The sequence below is a fragment of the Callorhinchus milii genome, unplaced genomic scaffold, assembly GCF_018977255.1.
Source record: "Callorhinchus milii isolate IMCB2004 unplaced genomic scaffold, IMCB_Cmil_1.0 Scaffold9, whole genome shotgun sequence".
In the NCBI taxonomy this organism is placed as follows: Eukaryota; Metazoa; Chordata; class Chondrichthyes; order Chimaeriformes; family Callorhinchidae; genus Callorhinchus; species Callorhinchus milii.
In genome coordinates, this window is record NW_024704750.1 from 21,021,956 (window position 1) to 21,044,172 (window position 22,217).

The following is a 22,217-nucleotide window of genomic DNA, read 5'->3' on the forward strand; positions in this document are numbered from 1 at the left end:
TCGAATTCTTAGTGAGTTGGAAATAACTTGGTACACATCATGTTGAAATGCACTCCATCGCGCACACAGTGTGGTGTCTTTGATCTTGCCAACCTATGCTTAATAGAAACACAATACAAAATTATATTTTGTAATAGCGTCTTTCACATTGGGAAGACGTGAAAGGCACGATCCAAATACTTTACAGTGTGAGAGGAGCAGAGTGTGTCACTGAGGAGAGAGTGTGGACTGCATTCCAGATGTGGGGGGAAAGTAGCGTGAATGCGTGGTTTTGTTTCATCCTCTTAAATGTAACAATCTGGCGCCAAGAGTGTCTTAACTCCCGAACGAAAATATTCCAATGGAATCTCGAACAGTAAAAAGTCACAAACCTAACGAAAATACTAACTTCAAAAAAAATACTGTTTATTTGCAGCAAGGAACAAACCTGCTCGGTTTACAGATGTTCAGGGAGAGACATGGATCACTTGCACCCAATAGAAACTTTCATAGATATTAATTTACATTTTGTATATTACGAGAAAAACACAGTTTAAGTTTAAAGTTATAGGTGGGAGCTGGATATACAACCCAACGAGGACTGGTTTTGTCCGAAGGATAGATTCACACACAAGCGCATTACCAATATAAGAACTCGTATGCATGTCGGGATAACCAGCTATGCGGAACTAACTCTCATTAATTTAGTTTGGAGACTCTTAAGCATGGTGATGGGTTTCCCGACTGAACACCCAAAAACCCAAAGCAATTTCATTTCCCTCCACCTGCACATTCTTCCTGAAGAGAATTGTTCACATAACACACCAATATTTGGTGAAACCCTTAAAGAACCTCCTGTGTTGGGAGTCTTCCAAGACCATGAGATGACTTCCCCACCATCCCGCAGCAGCCAACAGCAGCATAGGAGGGAAGACATGTCCGTTCTCATTCGAGCTCCGGTCTGAGTCTGGTTCGCAATTTTGACGGGAACTTGGACTGATTTCACATCAAAATCACGCTTCAATATTGTTTTGGGAATGAAAATCAGTCCTGTTTCAAAATGTGGCCTGTTTACCATCCTGTCACTTTCTGGGCTCCTCCAGTATTTTCTTGTGCCCGTCCACTATTTCCTCCACTGCAGTGTGGTCGTCCAGGGTTGTCAGGTCCCCAAGTTCGTGTCTCTTGTTCTGAACAATGCTCCTCAGGATGCGGCGCATTATCTTCCCGGACCGAGTCTTCGGGAGCCTCTTCACAACCTGGAAGATGAGGAAGAGAATCAATCATCTGTCTCCTTCACCCTCGTAGGATCTGCTCTTTGCCTCAGCCAACCGGCTGTTTCCATTGCATGGTGAGTTCATAAGTACAGGGCACAAATATAAAACAGTTAATAATTGATTTAATATCAACTGTTAAAAAAAATTGAAGGTCAGGCTTTCAGCTTCGCTGCCCCACCTTTCAGAACTCCATCCCATAATCTCTTTGCATTGCTCCCTCCCTTGCCTCCTTCAAGGCCCATCTCAGACCCACCTCTTGGACCGTGCCTTTTATTCAATCACCCTTCCTATCTCTACCTTCCCTGGTCTCCACATCTTCTGAACCCAAACCCCAGCTCAGATCCAAATCCTGACTGTCGAGCACCTTGAGACATCCTCCTGACGTGAAAGTCGCTATACAAATGTAATTTGTTGTTATAATAGGAAGTTTGAGGAATTTCTTCAAACAGAGTGGTGAGAATGTGGAGCTCACTATTCGAAGCTATGATTGAAGCAAATAGGTCCAATGTATTTAACAGAAAATTTGATGTGTACATGGGGGAGAAGGGAATAGAGGGGCATAGGTGGGGGGAGGGAATAGGACTGGTTCCTCCACATCTGGGTAGCGGTAGGAACAGGATCAAGAATGTGTATGTGTGTGTGTGGGGGGGGGGGGGGGGGGTGTTACTTAAAAGTGGGACATGGATTAGAGACCTAGATATTTCATTTCAACCACTAATAATAATCGTTGCATGTGATATAGAGTGTATAATGTTGAACATGTCTCAAAACCCCTTTCAGATAATTGGAATCAAGCACAATGACTAGAGGCAAATGCAACACCCGATTTTGTGCCCAGCAAGATTACACCAACAGTTGTGAAGTGAATGGAGGATGGTTGGCCAAGACACCAGGAAAAACTCCTTTCTCTTTTCCAATAGTGTCATGGCAATCTCGTTGAATCCATGGAAACTAGGGTCTGCTTTACTCCAGGTCTGCTCGTTACCTGGATATAATCGGGAGCTGCGTACTTGGCAATCTTCCGGGACACAATTTCCTTCAGTTCCTCACTAATAACATCCTCCGAGATGTCAGTCCCATCCTTCAGCACGACAAAGACATAGGATCCTGGGGAGAGAGACAGACTAACCTTAACTTGGCAAATAATTCAAATATCCATTGCCTTCCGGTGATGAGCTGGAGTTAGCACAAGTATTTTATAAGGCATTCATAGCCTGACCCAGTTGGTAGTGCACTTATATCTGGGTCACAGTACAAGCCCCATGTTGGGACTTGAGCACACACCCATGTTGACTCTCCATTGCAGAACACTGCACTTTCTTTCTTTCAGATGAGGCTGGTCCCTCAAACTTGTGTTGGCATCGATTACCACGTCCCCAGAAACTCATGTGGCAAAGGGACCTCCAGCAACTCTGTTCACTTGAGGCTCAGAAATGGTTCAATTTTCTTTGTTGGACAACAGTTAGGGTTACAGACAATTGGACTAACTTACTAAGGTTCCTCTAGATTCAGACTTCTCACCTTCTCCCTTTACCTCATGGGCGCATCCAATCACTGCAGACTCAGCTACAACTTGGTGCTGATTCTAAAAGTTCAATTGAAACCAGGGTCATTAATTTAATTCACAAGAATGGTAATCCTTCCATGTGATATAGCATCTAGAATGTCAAACCGTCTTATCACATAGCAGATAATTACCAGCACATGTAGTGACTACGTGTTTGCAGGCAAATGTGGCAGCCAGTTCTCAAAGCATTGTCCCATTTTTCCCATCCTGTCCATGCTGGAGTCCTGTAGGGTATTGGTTAGAGCACTTGCCTCGCCAGGTTCGATTCCCGGGCAGGGCAAAACCTTATGGAAGTTTCCTTACTCCATAAGCCTAGCAGTAAGTAGGAACTCAGTTGTTAGTGGATTGCTTTCCAGGGGTAATCCTTAATAAAAATTCATAATAATTTGGTCACTTGATCCTACTGTGCGCAATTGTCTGCTGCGTTTCGCCCACAAAATATAGTCAATTCACTTTGCAATATATGCTGTGAAGCGCTGGGAGATGTCTCAACGATGTGATGAAGCACTATATCAAATGCAAGGATTATTATTATGTTCTAATATAACCAATGGACAAACAGCCTTCTCTTACCACAGCGTCCTCGATCTCTGCTGTCCCAAGCCGGTGCCCACTGATGTTAATGACATCGTCTAGGCGCCCAGTGATCTGGTAATATCCCTGTTTGGTTCTGTATGCTCCGTCTCCCGTGAAAAAATGATCTGAACAGACCCCAAAGGAAAGTTTATTTCAGGACAGTAATAAAAAGTTAATTATCCAAATGCAATTCCCTTTTAAAACATCCAGAGTCCCGAAATCTGCCCTTCAAATTTCTCCATATCTCTTACTCCTCAACACCAACAACAATACATTACATGTATACAGTGCCTTTCTTGGTGACATCATCTACAGATATGGGGTCAACTTCCATATGTATGCGGATGACGCCCAACTCTACCTCTCTGTCGCCACCTTTGACTCCAGGACCACTGCTGTCCTGACAATGTGTGTCGGACATCAAGTCCTGGATGAGAGCTAACTTTGTTCAGTTGAACGTCAACAAGACTGAGGTTCTCCTGATTGGCTCCCCTCAGGCGCTGACAGCATCGCCTTCCATGGTTGCACACCTTGCTAAGTCAGTCCGGGACCTTGTGGTCTTGTCTGATCCTCAACTATCTGAACCTCTTTCCCCAAATCCCTCTGCCTCGCACCTTCACCATGTTTTCAAAACCCTTCCAAAAAATCATCCTATTCGACTCTACATTGAGTCAACAACAACAAAAAATTACATTGATTTAGCACCTCTCATGTTGGGAGGACATCCAAAAGTGCTGATCAGCTCCTTTTTACTCCCCCTTGTTCCTACCTTCCTCGGTGAGCCACACCATCACTTTGAAACACTGTCTTATGAGAAAGGTGCTTACAATAAGTCCAAGTTGTTGCTTGATGGCAAGTCGAAACCCATTGTTCAACCATAGACTCCCATCAGCTTTGGCTTGCAGGGTTAACAGGAGTTGCATGGGATGACTCCCTGCCCCCCAGTGACTGGTCTGCCCTTCCAGGTCCTGACGATGAGCCAGGCTGGCTGGACAGTGCCCTGGAATACGGCGGACCTGTCTGGCTCAGGAACCGGACTTCTGAGACCACCACAGAGGGCTGGCTGAATTCCGACATTCCATTGCCAAACATGCCACTTTGGAGCTACTTCAACTCTAAAGAGACCCAACTCTTCCCCCCCCCCGGAGGACTCCAAAAGCACCAGCATCCATCTACAGCCTAAAGTTGCCAACCATAGAATGATTGGCTGGGACCTCACATCTTTAACCTTGTGTCCACATTGACACTTAGTCACTTAGAACTACAGATTTTCTTCAGAACCTCTCCTTTTATTCCCCTAGTCCGAATTTTGACTTCACGCTCTCTTGTTCTTGAATCCACGTACTGGGGTAGGGTCTGAAGTATGTGTCCACAAATCTCTCATGGTCGTTGTAGATTGTTCGTGCCATTCCGGGCCATGGCTGAGCGATGCAGAGAGGCCCTGACATGTTGTTCTGTGCTGATCTCCTCCCCTGATTTGGACAGAGAGAGAGTCAATGAGGTGACCACAGTTCTGAAAAAAAAACTTTTTATTCATGTCAAAATGACCTTTTTTTTAATGTGTCAAAATGGTCTTCACACAAGTCACTTTAGACCATCCTCTTAGCAATGAAGAATCATGAAGATCCTAGAATTGGTAAATTCTTCATTGAATTGAAACTGGTTCTTAAAAATAGCCTTCAAATTAAGAATTTTCCCAAATCCCACGCCACATTCAATTTTAAGGTCCGAAGGCTAATACCCTGAGAAATGTTGTGTTGGGGGCCCAATGTTAGTTTTCAGTGGGTGGGCTCAGAGAGGACAGCAAATGTGAAATGTCGACTCCCAAATGAACAGTTTCCCCCCAAAATTGGAAGGGAATGAAGTGGAGAGGAATGAAGACTCCCACTTACCTTCTCATCCATGAGGACAGGCATTATGCCGAAGAATGGCCTCATAGCCATGGCCGGGATGATCTCTGCTCCACTCTCTGCGGGGCGTGGAGCAATGCATACCCCGCCCGTCTCTGAAACAGAAGGCACATTGTTTAGTTTCAATGGGTGACTTATGATAATAATAATAATAATTCTTGCATTTGATGTAGTGCCTTGTCACATGGTTGAGATATTTCAAAGGGCATCACAGGATATACTGTAAAGTGGAGTGACTGTATTTTGTGGGAGACTCAATGTGAGCCCAGAAAAGGCTGGAAATGGGGACGAAGAGTGGAAAATCGGCTCCCAAAGAATTTTTCCAGAGAATGTTTTGAGGCAAAATGGTCTTGCGGTCAAGCTAAGAGCATGATAAATTTGGTTTCCTTTGCTCAGTCTCAGGATGTGGGCAACTCAGGCAAAGCTGGGGAGATGATGATATATCTAACCACTCTCGGGGGGGGCGGGGGTGACGCTGTTCCTCCCGCAGTGGGCATGGGCAGAGGGCATGGGTGGCATGGGAAGAGAGTTGCCACCTTCATTGTTTGCCACAGCATGACTGCTGTGGAGCTTTCCCTCATACGCGCTTTCATTACATTGAGGTTTGACGATCCAAACTCTCTGCTTGTCGGCCTCCTCAACTCCTCCCTCCACAGGTTGCAGATCATCCAGAACTCTGCAGCCCGTGTCCTCTCCCGCAATAGGCTCTGCGACCCTATCACCCCCATTCTCGCCCGACTCCACTGGCTTTGCATCACACAGAAGATACAGTTCAAGATCCTGGTCCTCACCTTCAAAGCCCTCTATGTCTTGCTCCCCCCTACCTCTGCGACCTCCTAAGCCCCTACTGGCCTGCTCACTCCCTCTCCTCCCCCGCCCTCCCCCTCCCCCAAGCTCAGATCTGTAACTCTGTCTGTCCAGCGCCTTGGGACGTCCTCCCGACTTGAAAGGCGCTTTACAAATGTAATTTTGTTGCTGTTGTTGTTTCCCTATTTCCTTTACCGCAGCACTGGGGCCTCTCATCTAAGGCCAATGTCACTCGCTGATGTACAATTCCACCTAAGTGGTTGTTCTTCAAGAGTGACCACCACCACCTCCCCCCCACCCATCCTTCCATTCAGCAACAGAGCCCACAGAATCATATAATTCTACAACACAGAAGAAGGCCATTTGGCCCATCGTGCCTGTGCCAGCTCTTTGAAAGAGCTACCAACTAGTCCCACTCCCCCACACTTTCCCATAAATTTGCAAATTTGTTTCCTTTTCAAGTAAATATCCAATTTGCTTGTCTTCACATAAAAGGGGCTTTTTCTGCCCCCACTCGCTAGAATTCCATCCCAGAATCTCTCCCTATTGAATCTGCTTCCACCACTCTTTCAGGCGGTGCATTCCAGATCGTAACAAGCATTGAGAAGGGACTAGGAGCCTTCTCATCTACAATACCCCCAGTGCAATCAGTGACTGAGCTCAGCCAAGTCAACACACACACACACGAGATGAACCTGGGACCTTGCCAGCCTGCAAGATCCCCTCTCTCTCTTACCTGTCTGCCACCAGGTATCCACCACGGGGCATCTGCCGTCCCCAACCACTTTATAATACCACTCCCAGGCCTCAGAGTTCAGGGGTTCTCCGACTGAAAGATCAAAGATCACAAACATGTTGACTTTGTTCGAAGCCCATCACTAGATTAGGTACGTTTCCAGCCGTGCTGAGAATATGCAGTTCACCAGTGGTTTGGAGGCTCAGTAACATGGAGTGTTGCTCTTAAGGGGAATGGAATTACAACAGATATTTCCAGCGGGGCAGCGAGCACCAGGACAGCACAGACACGATGGGGAAAGAGTAGGAGGAATATGATTACAGCAGAAAGCTTTACTGGGAGAAGCGAGCACCAGTAGAGCAGGCAAATATGATTATAACAACAACTTGCATTGACACAGCACCTTTCGTGCCCTTGGAGCTTTACGCCAAGCCAGGGAAAGATGGGAGATGACTAGTCGAAGAGGAAGGTCTTCAGGTGTGATCTGAAGATAGACAAGGAGAGGACAAAACGGAGGGTTTGAGGTAGAGAGGTTGGCTTAACTAGAGCAGGGGGAAAGAGCTAGGAAATAGAATTAGGACAGAGAGTTTTGATGAAGACCAGCACTGACTTTTATAGACTGTTGCAACACTGAAACCTACTGATCAACCTGTATATTCCATGCCTGTGTTTATACTATATTTCAACCCTATGAATCCCCTCTCCATATATCCCCTCCATTACCTCTATATTCCCTTCTCTCTCACATATACAGCAAGAGTCGCATAAGTCTGATCTGAATTAATCATACAATTGCCTAAGTCATACATCTCCCACATCCCATTCAAGGGTTTATACTCTACGCAAGTTTGACATAACTCAAAGTTTGCATAAGTCATATTAAATATATGGTCCCAACTGATGTCACTTATGTTGGCTTTACTGTAACAGACAGACTCAGAGTGAGAGAGTGAGAACAAACAAAGTTCGAGCCTCTCCTAAAGCCAGGAAGGATAACCTTTCCCCCCCCCCCCCACGCCCCAGACCACCGTCAGGGTTATCATCCGACCTCCCCAACAGAGGGGTATTAAAACCATGATCTCTCCCCCTTGCACCTCGCAAGCTGCCTAGGCTTTCATCGTTAGGCGTGCATAATAATAATAAACCTTGCATTTGACACAGCGCCTTATCACGTCGTCGAGAATCTCAAAGCACTTCACAGAATACACTGTAAAGTGAATTGACCGTATATTTTGTGGACAAAACTAGCTAAGTAACTAAATACAATAAGCTCCACTGTTGTGAACGTGCAGTGGGAGATACTGACCTGAGCCCAGTGTTTTCAGTGAGGATCGGTCGTGACATTTGACCCATTTGTCCCCATATTTCAGCAGAAGGCGAATGGCAGTGGGAGACCCGTAGAACTGGTTGATCTTTAACCTTTCAACCATCTCCCAGTAGCGACCTAAACACAGGACAGAAATCATGAGAGATCCCAGCAGAGGATTGGACCAAGAAACACATTCGATCTCATTCGTACACAGTAATGATAATAATAATAATACTTGCAATTCATATAGCGTCTTATCACATCTTCGAGAAGTCTCAAAGCACATCGCAGGATATACTGTAAAGTGAATTGTCATGGACTGAGTGACCAAAAAAAAAAAATTTTTTTTTGAAGGGATTATTACCCTCGGAAAAGCGATCCGCCAATTGACTAACAACCGGGTTTCTACTTACCACTAGGTAAACAGAGGTTTGTGGAGTAAGGAAACCTGCCAGGAAACGAAGCTAGGTCCTCTCGCTTGTGAGGTAGGTGACACTGAGTTGCTTTTCCCAAAATTGCCCCCACCCCTGTCCTCTATCCAACTACCCTTACCCTCCCCGCCCTCCACCCTTCCTGATTCCAACCACCATCTCGGGTACAGATCCCTGACTGTCCAGCGCCGTGGGACATCTTCCTGACATGGAAAGAACTGTACAAATGTAACTTCTTGTTGCTGTGGTTGTTGTTGTTGTTGCTCTGACCAATATGCTACAGGACTCCCATCGAACCATATCACTCCTTAAATTTAATCTGGCGCCTGTAACATCAAAACATTTCAGAGCACCTCACAAATGATGGACGTCAAGCGCAGTGGCTGTCTATTTCAGGCAGTCACCACGGGGGTGAATTTGTACACAGCCAGGACCGACAAACAGTCATGAAGTCAAGGGTCAATTTGGAGATTTTTTGGCAAGGATTATCTATGATGTTGTCACCAGGCGGCGCTATTTCTACAGAGCTGTTGAGTGGGTTGCTGTGGAGAGAGCTAATTTACGCCCTGAATCAATTGATTGCCTACCATTGGGTTCTTGGGCTGATTTAAGGACCACGTTGCCTTTAAAACTTCATGTTGGCAGTGTTAGAGGAGGGAAGACTTCATTTAATGCACAGGCTGGAATCTATTCCAGGAATGAGATGGCTACCTCAAATGCAGGTATCTATCTATGTAGTTTAATTCCCCCATTTAATTCTGCTCTGTTTTACAATGGGCTTGTTTTCAAGTAGAGGCAGAGAGAGATATGTTCTGTTTTGTTTCCTCACAGCCACGATTTTCCCTCTCACAATTCTCTCCTGAACGAGTTTAACTCCATTTGTCTCTTATCTTCGCATTGGATATCGAGCTTATGATGTTGAAACGTGTCAAAGCACTTGACAGATAACAGCTGTCAAGTACAGTGACTGCGTATTTGTTGATAAATACTGCAGCCAATTTGTGCAAACAGCCCTGAAGTGAAGGAGAAATTTATCCGGAGGATTGTCGTGAGCAACTATCTCCCCACCGCCCCCCACCACCCCACCTTAAGGTACGCTCAATTGGGTGCCACGTTTCGACCGAAAAATATACAGTCACTACACTTTGCAGTATATTCTGTGAAGCTTTGAGACGTCTCGAAGACGTGATCAGGCGCAGTATCGAATCATGGATTATTATTATCATTTTCCCAAATTCTCTCCTTGGGAAGAAAAAAATCCAAGAGAACGGCTTGTTATTTGCCTCCTCACACAGCTCCAAGCTCTTGTTACCTGCATTGGGGTAGACAGGTGTGCTCTCAAAGAGCACTGTGGTCCCTCCATTGCAGAGAGGTCCATACACCACGTAACTGTGCCCAGTAATCCAGCCAATGTCTGCAACACAGCCAAAGACGTCACCATCGTGGTAATCAAACACGTACTGTTTGGGTAGGAGAGAGAGAGTTCGGTGATTTAATAACTACACATTCGTCCACAAAACTCACAGTCAATCAACTTTACAATATGCAAAACAACATACTGCAGATGCTGGAAATCTGAAATAAAAAGAGAAGTTGCTGGGAGAACGCAGCATGTCAGGCACCATCTAAGGTCATCGACATGAAACATTAACTCACTTTCCTCTCTCCATGGATGTTGCCTGACCTGCTGCGTGTTCCCAGCGACTTCTCTTTTTATTCCACTTTACAGTATATTCTGTGAAGAGCTTTGAGACCTCTCAAAGATGTGATGAGGCGTTATATCAAATCAAAGGATTATTATTAACGGACGGCAGTCTTGAAAAGACTAAGGAGAAACGGCACACTCTATGGAAGTAATAATGTAATAAGCAATAAAGTAATAATAAAGCATTCCTTATGTGGACAATGATGAATAATGCCGAAAGTATTGGTCAATGTATGTAGGTGGTGCTCTCTATGGCAGTAATTGTGAATGACACTCTCCCTGAGATTTTTGGGGGTCAGCCGGGTGTCTAAGAGCATCCAAACCAACCGGAGATTTCCACACATCCCACCTCCACATGGAAATCCCAGAGATATTTATTGGAATGCAATGCACACTCTCTCTCTGGAGGGATTACTTACCTAATTCCAGAAAATATTAGGCGCAGGTTGGCAAGAGCCAAGTTTTGGAGAATTTTAAAACTAATGATATATGGGCCTCGTCACATCATGTTTTGTGGAAGGATTTCACAGCAATTTAGAAACATATTAACTGGGACCAGTGCAAATTAGTGCTGAAAGCCTGCGCTCTTCCTCCCTCGCCTCCTTCAAGGCCGGTCTCAAGACCCTTCTCTTCGATTGTGTCTTTGGTCCCCCTCACACCTCTCTGCCTTCCCTCACCCCTACACCACCCCTCCCCCATGCTCGGGCCCCGAACACCTGACGATTCAGCGCTTTCGGACATCCTCACGACTCTATCAATGTAATTTTGTTGTTGTTGTTATTAGTGAAAGTGCCTTCATTTATGCCTTGTATTTACCCCTGTGGAAAAGTTCCTTTTGATCATGTTATCTTGGAAAAGCCAGTATTCCTGAGCCCTGAACTTAACCCACCACAGTGGGCAATCGACGGAGTGAGAGCAAAGAGTTAACTCGTTTCAATATCATTGCGGTGCGAATGGGCTCATATCTGTCTCAGTGTTTGGCAGAGATGTGAAAAGTGCCATATCAAATGCAAGGATTATTATTATTATTATTATTATTATTACCCTCCCCCAGCACTGCAATGGAGTGTTACCTTGGACAATGTGATTCCAAGTCTTGTGGCCTGAACCCACAACCGTCTGACTCGGAGGTAAGAGTGCTACCGCTGAGCCAGGCTGACACACATACACACACACACAGGGACTGCAGTGCAGGTACGCAAACAACCCAGGACATCGAGGGAAGCTGTGAGGACCAAACCTTTCTCCTCGCTATGAGTGGCTTTGCCTCACAATCGGGCAGTGGCATTCCATTAGCTGAAGATCAACATTTCAGCTCAAACAGTGATCGAACTCTTAAAAATAACACCCAGAGCAGCTGTCAGATACAACTTACCCCTGACCAGCACAGTGACTTCTCACCTCCACCAGTAACCTAATAACTGGGTTACTCAGCTCTTGTTAAACAACAACAACAACAACAAGATTCCATTTATAAAGCGCCTTTCACGTCAGGAGGACGTCCCAAGGCGCTGCACAGTTGGGTCATGACCCGAGCAGGGGGGAAATGGTCAGGGTGAGGGGAGGGAAGGGAGGGAGCGAGGAGGGGGGAAATGGTCAGGGTGAGGGGGGGGAAGGGAGGGAGCGAGGAGGGGGAAGAGAGTCGAGAGGGGAGCTGAAGGCTCGGTCAAAGAGAAAGGTCTGAGACCGGCCTTGAAGGAGGAAAGGGGGGGGCGAAGGCACTGGGGGATGGAGTTCCAGAGCCTCGGGGCTGAGAGGCTGAAGGCCCGACCACCGATGGTAGGAGGTTGGGGCGGGGGACGTGGAGCAGACCGGAGCCAGAGGAACGGAGGGTACGGGCGGGTAGGTAGGGGGATAGTAGGTTGGAGAGGTAGGAGGGAGCAAGGCCGTGAATGGCCTTGTAGGTGAGGATGAGGATCTTGAAATCAATCCTCTGGGGGATGGGGAGCCAGTGGGGGTGAGCGAGAGCAAGGGTGAGGGTGAGGGTGAGGGTGGGAGTGATGTGGTCCCGAAGCCTGGTGCGGGACAGTACACGAGCTGCAGAGTTCTGAATGACCTGCAGCTTGTGGAGGGAGGTGGCGGGAAGGCCGGCGAGGAGAGAGTTCCCATAGTCCAGCCTTGAGGTGACAAAGGCGTGAACCAGAGTTTCAGCCGCGTGAGGGGTGAGGTAATGCCGTAGTCTGGCGATGTTCCGGAGGTGATGGAAGGCGGTGCCAGTTGTGGTGCGGATGTGAGGGAGAAAGGACAGCTCAGGGTCGAACAGAACCCCGAGGTTCCTGACGGCTTTGAGAGGTGGAGAGTGCAGCCTTGGATGCTGATGGTGTCAGCGCCTGAGGTGCGGAGGCGCTGACGTGAGCCAATCAGGAGGGCCTCGGTTTTTCGCACATTGAGCTGAAGAAAGTTGTCTCTCGTCCAGGACTCGATGTCGGACAGGGAGGCTGTCAGGACATCGGTGGTCGTGGAGTTGAGAGTAGAGGAGGAAAGGTAGAGTTGGGTGTCATCCGCATACATGTGGAAGTTAACTCCATGTCTGCGGATGATGTCACCAAGGGGGAGCATATAGAGGGTGAAGAGGAGGGGACCGAGGACAGAGCCCTGAGGGACACCACATGAGACAGTGCGGGGGGTGGAGGAGAAGCCATTCGTCGAGACAAAATGAAGACGGTGAGAAAGGTACGACCTAAACCATTCAAGGACAGCTCAATCTTGTCAATTATTGGTCCTTTAGTACCTTTCAAAACTCCCCAAGTCATTCACCTACGAAAAACCTACACTTTCAGAATAATATTAATGATTCTTACATTTGATGTAGGGCCTTACCACGTGGTTAAGATGTCTGAAAGCGCTTCACAAAATATATTGTAAAGTGAATTGATCAGTTGCGCACAGAAGTGTCCCACAGACAGTTGTGGATTCAGTGACCACATTTTTTAAACTTTCTTTTTGAGGGATTATTCACTTCGGAAAGTTATTTGCCAGTCGACTAACAACCGGGACTCCACTTTACAGTAAATCATGCGATCACTATATCCTCCTGACGTGAAAGGCACCATATCAAATGCAAGGATTATTATTTATTATCGTTGCTAATAATAATAATAATTGGCTCATTGAAATTGTGATATTTATGCGCCCAGAAAGAAAACAAACTGAATGCTGAGCAAAATACATTTGATTTGACCAAACATCTTTCAGACCCCCTTCCTGTCAGTTAATCTATTTGGTATGATGCCGAGTTTCCCTTTTCATGTGATATAACACCTTGGATCTGATCATGGTTTTATTTCTAGCTCGTAAGCTTATGTTACTTGTCTGCCCGGCTCAGTTAGCAGCACTCTTGCCTCTGGGTCAGAAGCTTGTGGATCCGGGTAGGGATTTTGAGCTCAAATAGTCCAGGCTGACACTCCAGTAAGCGCTGTTTTGTAATATAATATTAATCCTTGCATTTGATATAGCGCCTTATCAAAGGATATGTTTCAAAGTGTAGTGACTGTGTATTTTGTGGGCGAAACCCGGCAGCCAACTGCGCACAGCGGTGTCCCGCAAACAGTCGTGGATTGAGTGACTTTATTTATTTATTTTAAAGTTATACACAAAAAAAAATTCTTTCTTTCTTGACTTTGACTCAGATCCCTTAAACCCTCAAAAGGATCATTTGAAATCTAACTCCTCTCCAATCCCCATCCCCACCACATACACACGCGCGCGCGCACACACACACACACACACTCAAACACAGACACATACACTCCAACACACACACACACACACTCGTACACACTCAGGCACAGTAAATCAACGCACGAACCCTTCTCTCGCTGAGGCAGCCAGAATGGAGAGGGTTACCGAAACATCTGCTGGAATAATTCAAAATCACCAGTGGCTCCTTGTAGAAGGACTGGCAGCCATCCCAGGCAGCCCAGCTTCCCTACAGTGGGTCATAACCACTTGCGGGAACAGCACACAGCTAAGGGGAAAGCGATCATTGAACCATCTGAATGGAGCGCAGCGTTTCTATCCAGTTGTTTTGCAGCATGGAAGGAAGCCATTTGGCCCATTCGCTCTCCGTTTAGTCCCACTCCGCTGGCCACACGTGGGGCGTGAGCTCACAACCTTCTGACTCAGAGACATACAGAGTGCTGCCACAACTCTGTATAAAAAAANTTCCCATTGATCTGTGTTCTAGTGTAAACAGCACCAGTTTCTCTCCTTTCGATAACTGTGAGCATTAACCAACTTTGTTAATATTTACCAATACTGGCAACATTTACCAAAGCCTTAAGTAAACCCGACTTAACAACCGCGCTTTTGGCCACCTTTGAGAAACTATTAAATTCGCGCTTTTCTGAACTTATTTAAACAAAAATCCAAATTAAGCCCCAATTTCCACAAATTGTACTCAGTCTTACCTTTCAAGATAAAATGGGTTAAGATGACATGGAATCTATGGGACTTGATTAATCAAGTACCTGTTTTTGTTAACCTTTATATTATTATGTACATTTATATATATAAATACAATAGATATAAATTATGTTCTTATCGAATACAGTATAAAGTTTGGGACATGACATGTGCCAACATACTGGAAGGCAAATTGGATGGGCCTTGATCTTCTTTCATCCAGCAAATTCTTTAGTTCTTATATCCAAAGGTATACATTTACATTGAAATTCGTGATTATAATCTCAGGTTAAAAATATTTAGGGAATAAACCACATTTACTCAAATCTTATGCATGTTTTCTTTCACCTCCAAAAGTCAGGATGTGTCTTAGAATTGCACTTGAGTGACTTATATTATATTGCAAATTAAATTTTTGCCCCGGTCCCCTTCACCTTATTATAATAGTAATTCTTAATTGATAAGCGCCTTTCACGTCAGGAGGACATCTCAAAGCGCTTCATAGGAGTTATTGATTGTGTACAGCGTTAGTTTCAACAACAACAACAACAAATTACATTTGTATAGCGCCTTTCATGTCAGGAGGACGTCCCAATGTGCTGGACCGTCAGGGATTTGGACCTGATCTGGGATCAGGAAGGGCAGGGTAGGAGGTTGACTGAAGGCGCGGTCAAAGAGAAGGGAAGGAGGCAAGGGAGGGAGGGAGCAAGGTGGGGCGAGCCAGGTGTTTTCGGGGAGATTCGTTTGTTCAGAGTAAGTCCTGTCATGCGCAGTTCCGCTACTTACCCTGTGTGTGAGTGCCGCGTACAGCAGGTAGCCAGCCTGAGTGTGCACCAACCCCTTTGGCTTCCCGGTGCTTCCTGAGGTGTACAGCAGGAACAGCAGGTCCTCACTCTCCATAGCAACGGGCTCGCACACCGCTTCCTCTCTCATCATTTCCTGGAAAATAAACCATTTACTACTCATCATAATCCTTGCATTTGATATCGTGCCTCATCACTTCGTCGAAACATCTCAAAGCGCTTCACAGGATATACGGTAAGGTGGAGTGACTATGTATTTTGTGGGGAGAAATGTGGCAGCCAGATTGCAAACAGCAATGTCCCCCAAACAGCCATGCAGTGGGCAACCAATTTTATTTGGGAGATTCTTGGCCAAGACACTGGGAGAGGGAAACTCTCTTCTCTTCTCAAAATAGTGCCATGGGATCTACAATGTCCAACCAAACAGGCAGATGGCACCTCGATATAGAAGGACCTTTGATCTTCTTTCGCTGAGCGAACATCATTCTTATGTTCTTATGTAGGTGGACAGTCAGGGGATGGGGAGAGTGTGAGAGGTCTTCTGGCAGGTGTGCAGTGATATCTCTTTACTGACGCCATCCACATCCCTGGCCATTTGTACCAGCATCAGATGGAATCAGTTGTTGGCAATTAATCTCTTCCCTCCCTGACCTGGCTCGATCCAGCCCCACTTCCCGTCCACAGCAGATACCTGATGAGAACCCAATTGGTTCCACATTTCAAGCAAATAATCACAGCCACATTCTGAACTCCATCGCTCTTCGTAGAGTGGGAAAGAATCCCTTCGGAATCTGCTTGGTGCCCTCAGTCATCATAATAATAATAATAATGCATTTGATATAGCGCCTTATCATTTCGTTCAGACGTCTCAAAGCACTTCTCAGAATACAATGTAAAGTGAATTGACTGTATACTTTGTGGGCAAAACGCAGCAGCCAATTGGGCACAGCAGCGTCCCACAAACAGTCATGGATCAAGTGACCAAATTATTATTTTTTTTGGAAGGATTATTACTCCAGAAAGGAAACCGCCAATTAACTAACACCCGGGTTCCTAGTTACAGCGAGGTAAAGAGAGGCGTGTGGAGTAAGGAAACTTGCCTAAGGTTTCACTCTGCCCGGGAATCGAACCCGGGTCCTCTTGCCTGTGAACCAAGTGCTCTAACCACTGAGCTGCAGGACTCCACAAAAAGAGAGGGTGGTTCAGACAGAGATCTCGACTGTGAAGTTCACTTAAACCTGCTCCATCACAGAAATGACAGCTCGATTCGCCCATCGAGGTTAAACTACTGTTGGCTCATCAATCAGAGCTATCTCCTCCAATCCCAATTCTCTGCCTTTAGCCTGCTCTTACTCTTTTACATTCTTCCTCTTCAACCAACTCAATGAATTGGAGGTTGGATGTTCAAGGCAGCTCTGTTTAGAGCAGCAACAGAGAACGGGAATGAGCTGGCATCAGCCTTAAAGTACAAAAGTATCAATAAGACAGACAGGTAAGCTTGACAGGTTAAATTCCTGTCTATATTGAATTGAATATGTGTGTTTGTGTGTATTTGTGTGTGTGTGTGTGTCTGTCTATCTGTCTGTATTGTATTGAATGTGTATGTGTCTTTGTGTCTGTGTGTGTGTCTGTCTGGATTGTATTGAATGTGTGTGTCTGTATCTGTCTGTGTACGTGTGTGTCTGTTTGTATTGAATGTGTGTGTGTAAGTGCATGTGTGCATATCTGTGTGCGTCTGTCTGTATTGTATTGAGTGTGTGCGCACATCTGTGTGTGTATGTATTTTAGTATTGTATTGTGTGTGTATTGTATTGAACGTGTGTGTGTGTTGTCTTTGTATTGAAGGTGTGTGTGTTTGTGTGTACGCATCTGTCTCTGTCTATTGTCTTTGCCCCCATTTGCATCTCCGTTTCACTGGGCCTGAGATCCTTCAGATCCTAGTGGGTTATAGTGGGTCAGGAATGATAGGAACCGACTGCTTACAATCTGGGGAATACACATACCTCCTCCAGGGGAACATCGATATCCGACATGGGGACCTTGTTCTCCGTCCTCGTGGCCACCAGGACTTGCTTGATGCTGGGACAGGACTTGACAGCTTCGTCCACTGTCTTCTTCAGCTCGATGACCCGCCCGCCCCTCAGGGCCTGGTTGACAGTGATGACAGTCTCAGATTGCGCTACAGGGGGAAAGAGCAGACCAGTGGGGACGTTAGGGGAAGGATTTCTTTCTCAGAGTCTCTGTGGGTTTGCTCCTGATCTCCCGATAGTGGCAACAAGACTGATAGTTCAGCATGTTTCTGTGTGTTGCACCTGCACAGCTGCTTTGTGTATATATTAGTAATACTTGCATTTGATACAGCGCCTTATATCGTTGAGACGTCTCAAAGAGCTTCACAGAATATAACGCAAAGTGGATTGACTATGTGTTTTGTGGGTGAAACGCGGGAGCTAATTGCGCACAGTAACGTCCCGCAAACAGTCGTGGATTGAATGATCGAATTTTGGGGGGAGAACACCAGGAGAGAGAGAAACTCTCTCCTCTTTTCAAATATTTGAGAGATTATTGAGGGATTCAAATATTTGGCAGATATCCACTAATAGACTAACAACCGGGTTCCTACTTACTACCGCATTTCGAACACCCAAAACTATACAGTCAATTAATTTAACAGAATATCCTGTGAAGCTTTGAGACGTCTCAAGGGCGCGATAAGGAGATGTATCAAATGCAAGGATTATTGTTATTATTATTGCTAGGTAAGCAGAGGGGTGTGGAGTGAGGAAACTTGCTTAAGGTACATGCATGCTCGTGTGTGTGTGTGTGTGGTGTGTGTGTGTGTGTGTGTGGTACGCGAGTTTGTGTGTGTGCAAGCATTTGTGACCTGACTTGGTACAGGAGCTGCCCTCCCATAGGAAAACTCAATGGGAAAGACAGAGAAAGAATTTCCCCCAAGAAAGCTCTCACCGTCCTGGATCCTGTTTGCCAAAGCATCCGCGCTGAAGCCGGCAAACACGACCGTGTGCACGGCGCCGATACGGGCACAAGCCAGCATGGAGGCCACTGCGATGGGCGAGGCGGGCAGGTAGAGGGTCACTCGGTCTCCTCTGCGGACCCCTCGCCTCTTCAGGGTGTTGGCCAAGCGGCAGGTCACTTCCAGCAGCTGCCTGAGTCAACAAGGCAGTTCATCAGGTGGGAGTCATCTGGATACTGAGCTCGACAACATACATGAGTCATGTATTCATAATAATCCTCGCATTTGATACAGGGCCTTATCATGTCGTTGGGACGTCTCAAAGCGCTTCACAGGATATACTGGAAAGTGCAGTGACTGTGTGTTTTGATCTCATTCATAATAATCCCTCAAAAAAAATTGTGTCACTCAATCCTCGACTGTTTGTGGAAGGGACACTGCTGTGCGCAATTGGCTGCTGCATTTTGTCCACAAAATATACAGTCAATTCACTTTACAGTATAATCTGTGAAGCGCTTTGAGACATCTCAATGACGTGATAAGGCGCCATATCAAATGTAAGGATTATTATTGTATTATTATTGTTAGCTTCACCACACGGTGGGATTCAAGACCTGCAACTTTCTGGCACCGGTTGAATTATTGGGGCTGTACTCCCGAGATCCACACATTCTGCTCCTCACACTGACCTGTACGTAATCTTCACCTGAGTCCCAGGCTCATCCTGTTCCCAGATTAGAGCCACTCTGTCCGGACATGTGTGGACATGACGATCGAGGCAGTTGACTTAACAAAGAAAGAAAATCGAAAGAAATGGGTTATTATTATTAATGACAATAATAATCTTTGCATTCGATAGAGCGTCTTATCACATCGTCAAGGTATCTCAAAGTGCTTCACAGGATTTACTGTGAAATGGAGTTACTGGGTATTTTGTGAGAGACACACAGCCAGTTTGCGCACAGCAGTGTCCCACAGACAGCCATGGAGTGAGTGACTGATTTTATTCAGGGATTGTTGGCCAGAACACCGGGAGAGAGAGAGAGAAACTCCCTTCTCTTTTCCAATACCATGGGATCTTTAACATCCACCTGAACAGACAGACCGGACCTTGGTTTAACATCTCATCCAAAGGAGGAGAGAAGGAACAAGTATTTTCAGTCAATACAAGATCATAAGGAAGGTTGGATTGGACGAATCTCTGATTTGATGTCATCTGTGCCTACTGTCCTCCCATTACAGCAAGGTCTTAAATGAGTGCAGTGTCCCGGCCTCTGTCGACAACGACAACTTGCATTTATAACAACAACAACAACAACAACATTACATTTGTAAAGTGCCTTTCAAGTCGGGAGGACGTTCCAAGGCGCTGGACAGACAAGGGTTTCGAACCCGAGCTGGGGTTCGGGATCGGGGAGGGGGTAGGGCAGGGGAGGAAGCAGGGAGATAGAAAGCACGCTCAAAGAGGAGGGTCTTGAGATGGGTCTTGAAGGAGGCAAGGGAGGGGGTGTGGCGGAGGGACTGTGGGATGGAGTTCCAGAGGGTGGGGGGGCAGGGTGGTAGAAGGTCTGCCCACCAATAGTGGGGTGAGTGAGGCGGGGGGTGTGAAGCAGGCCTGAGCCCGCTGAGCGAAGGGAGGCTCTTCACACAGGGCAGTGTCTCATAGCGCTTGACCGGAGTGGAGCCTGATGCCAAGCCATCTCCACTAAACAGAGAGTTTCTACACAGTGCTGCAGATTTATTCCCCCTCCTTGTATTGCACCCTCTGTTTCGGTCCCAAGTTGTTTACTCCTTTATTTCGGGAAATGGATCCTGGCAGCTCCTGTAGCCGTGTAAAAGTCCACAGTCCAGCCTGACGTTTATAAAATTGTGAAACTGATCCCGGGAGATACACTCTTTCATGACTGAGATATATTAAATGTTTCTGGGTAAGTTCATTGAGCTGACTTGGGGACTTGGCATTTTGCTAGTGACCCATAAAATAATACCTTGCATTTGATGCAGCATCTTATCACGTTGTTCAGACATCTCAAAGTGCTTCACAGAATAAATATACTGTAAAGTAAATTGCCTGCATATTTTTGTGGGCGAAATGCAGCAGCCAATTGCTCACAAAATGCAAATTACAAGATCAGTGACTAAATTATTATTATTTTTTAGGGATGTCACAAAACAAATTGAAATATTCTATTACTAATAAAGAGCTTACAGAATATATTGTAAAGTGGATTGATGTGTATTTTTGTTGTGTATTATTTTTGACTGGATTGAATGACCCAATCTTGGGGGGGGTGGGAGGGATTATTATTCCTGGAAAGCGATCCTCCAATTGACTGACAACCGGTTTCCGACATACTGCTAGGTAAACAGAGGCGTGTAGAGTAAGGAAATTTGCCAAAAGTAATAATCTCTCTAAAAAAAACTAATAATTTAGTCACTCAATCCACGACTGTTTGTGGGACACCTCTGTGCGCAATTGGCTGCCGTGTTTCGCCCACAGAATGCACAGTCACTCCACTTTACAGTCTATCCTGTGACGCACTTGGAGGCGTCTCAACCATGTGATAAAGCGCGGTATCAAATGCAAGGATTATTATTATTATTTTTATTATTATCCCCCTCCTCCAAAAGTGTCTTAGGAATTGTCACCTTAGGAGGTGACAATTAAGTGCCACAACCCACATACACACACACACACAAGACTTACCAGAGACATTGAGTTTGCCCCCATCGAACCATCGGATCCTGCCCCTGCTCAGATCACAGTCTCTCACAGTGTGAAAGGGAGAGATCCAGGAGAGGCGCTCCTTGCCCAGAGCGCCCCAAAAGCGCTCAGGCTGCTCTACCGACAGCTGGTACAGGCCCCTGTGGTCCCCGGCGTCAGGGAAGCTGGCGGATTCGGGCATGTAAGCTGTCAGGTTGAAGGGAGAGCCGCCAGGCGCCGTTTTCCAGGTTCCCACGCTCCTGTGTAAGCGCTGGAGGAACACATGTCTATACCTCAGACAAGCAGATCCCCATCTCAGCAGCGAGGACATGGTGAGTGAGATCCCGATTATTCAAGGGTAAAACTTGACACAGGATATATATGTATTTTTTNCCTCTCCCCCCCTCCTCCCCACATCCAACCACACTGTCCCCTGCCCTGTCCTGGCCCCAAATCTATAGAACTTTACACAGGATATATATATATATACAGGTATATATGTTGTTACCCCCCCTACCCAATCCCCCAACCCAACCACCACTAAGTATCCTGTCCTGTCCGCAGAACTATACAGTGACGAGAGGGTTTAAACTGCGCCTGTGCACACACTCAGGCCACATGTGAAATTGACTAAGTCAACTTGTCCATTTCAGGCGCAGTCACTGTAATATGATCACAGCAATTCATATTTAGAGAAAAGGAAACACACCCACTTAACACTTGCAACTCAAGTCAAGACGCCTTGACTGTGTGTGTTTCGATTCCTTTTTATCACGGGCAATCCAGTTTTACCTCCAAGCTCAGGTTTAGTTTAAACGATGTAAGGAATTTTTTTTAGATTAATCCCCCTCCTCCAAAAAATGATGGGAGCAAACTCAATGTCTCTGGTAAGTCTTGTGTGTGTGTGTGTGTGTGGCACCTAATTGTGAGGAAGACATTTGAGAATAAATAAGACAATTAAGTGACACACACACACACAAGACTTACCAGAGACATTGAATTTGGTCCCATCGTTTTTAATTAATAATAATAATAATA

At 46.0% G+C, this 22,217-nt stretch overlaps 1 protein-coding gene across 1 annotated transcript; it reads right to left on the reverse strand.

Moving 5' to 3' along the window:
* Positions 1-384: 384 nt before the first annotated feature.
* Positions 385-21,718, reverse strand: LOC103186798 (acetyl-coenzyme A synthetase 2-like, mitochondrial). The gene is made up of 14 exons (XM_007906034.2): positions 21,183-21,718; positions 19,165-19,261; positions 18,469-18,668; positions 17,505-17,680; positions 15,485-15,637; positions 9,902-10,049; positions 8,156-8,293; positions 6,850-6,942; positions 5,289-5,401; positions 4,742-4,868; positions 3,394-3,521; positions 2,775-2,838; positions 2,239-2,360; positions 385-1,235 (listed from the first exon to the last, which is right to left on the reverse strand). The coding sequence occupies exons 1-14, from the start codon at positions 21,508-21,510 to the stop codon at positions 1,062-1,064; spliced, it is 2,061 nt and encodes a 686-aa protein (XP_007904225.2). The 5' UTR covers positions 21,511-21,718; the 3' UTR covers positions 385-1,061.
* Between the last annotated feature and the right edge of the window lie 499 nt (positions 21,719-22,217).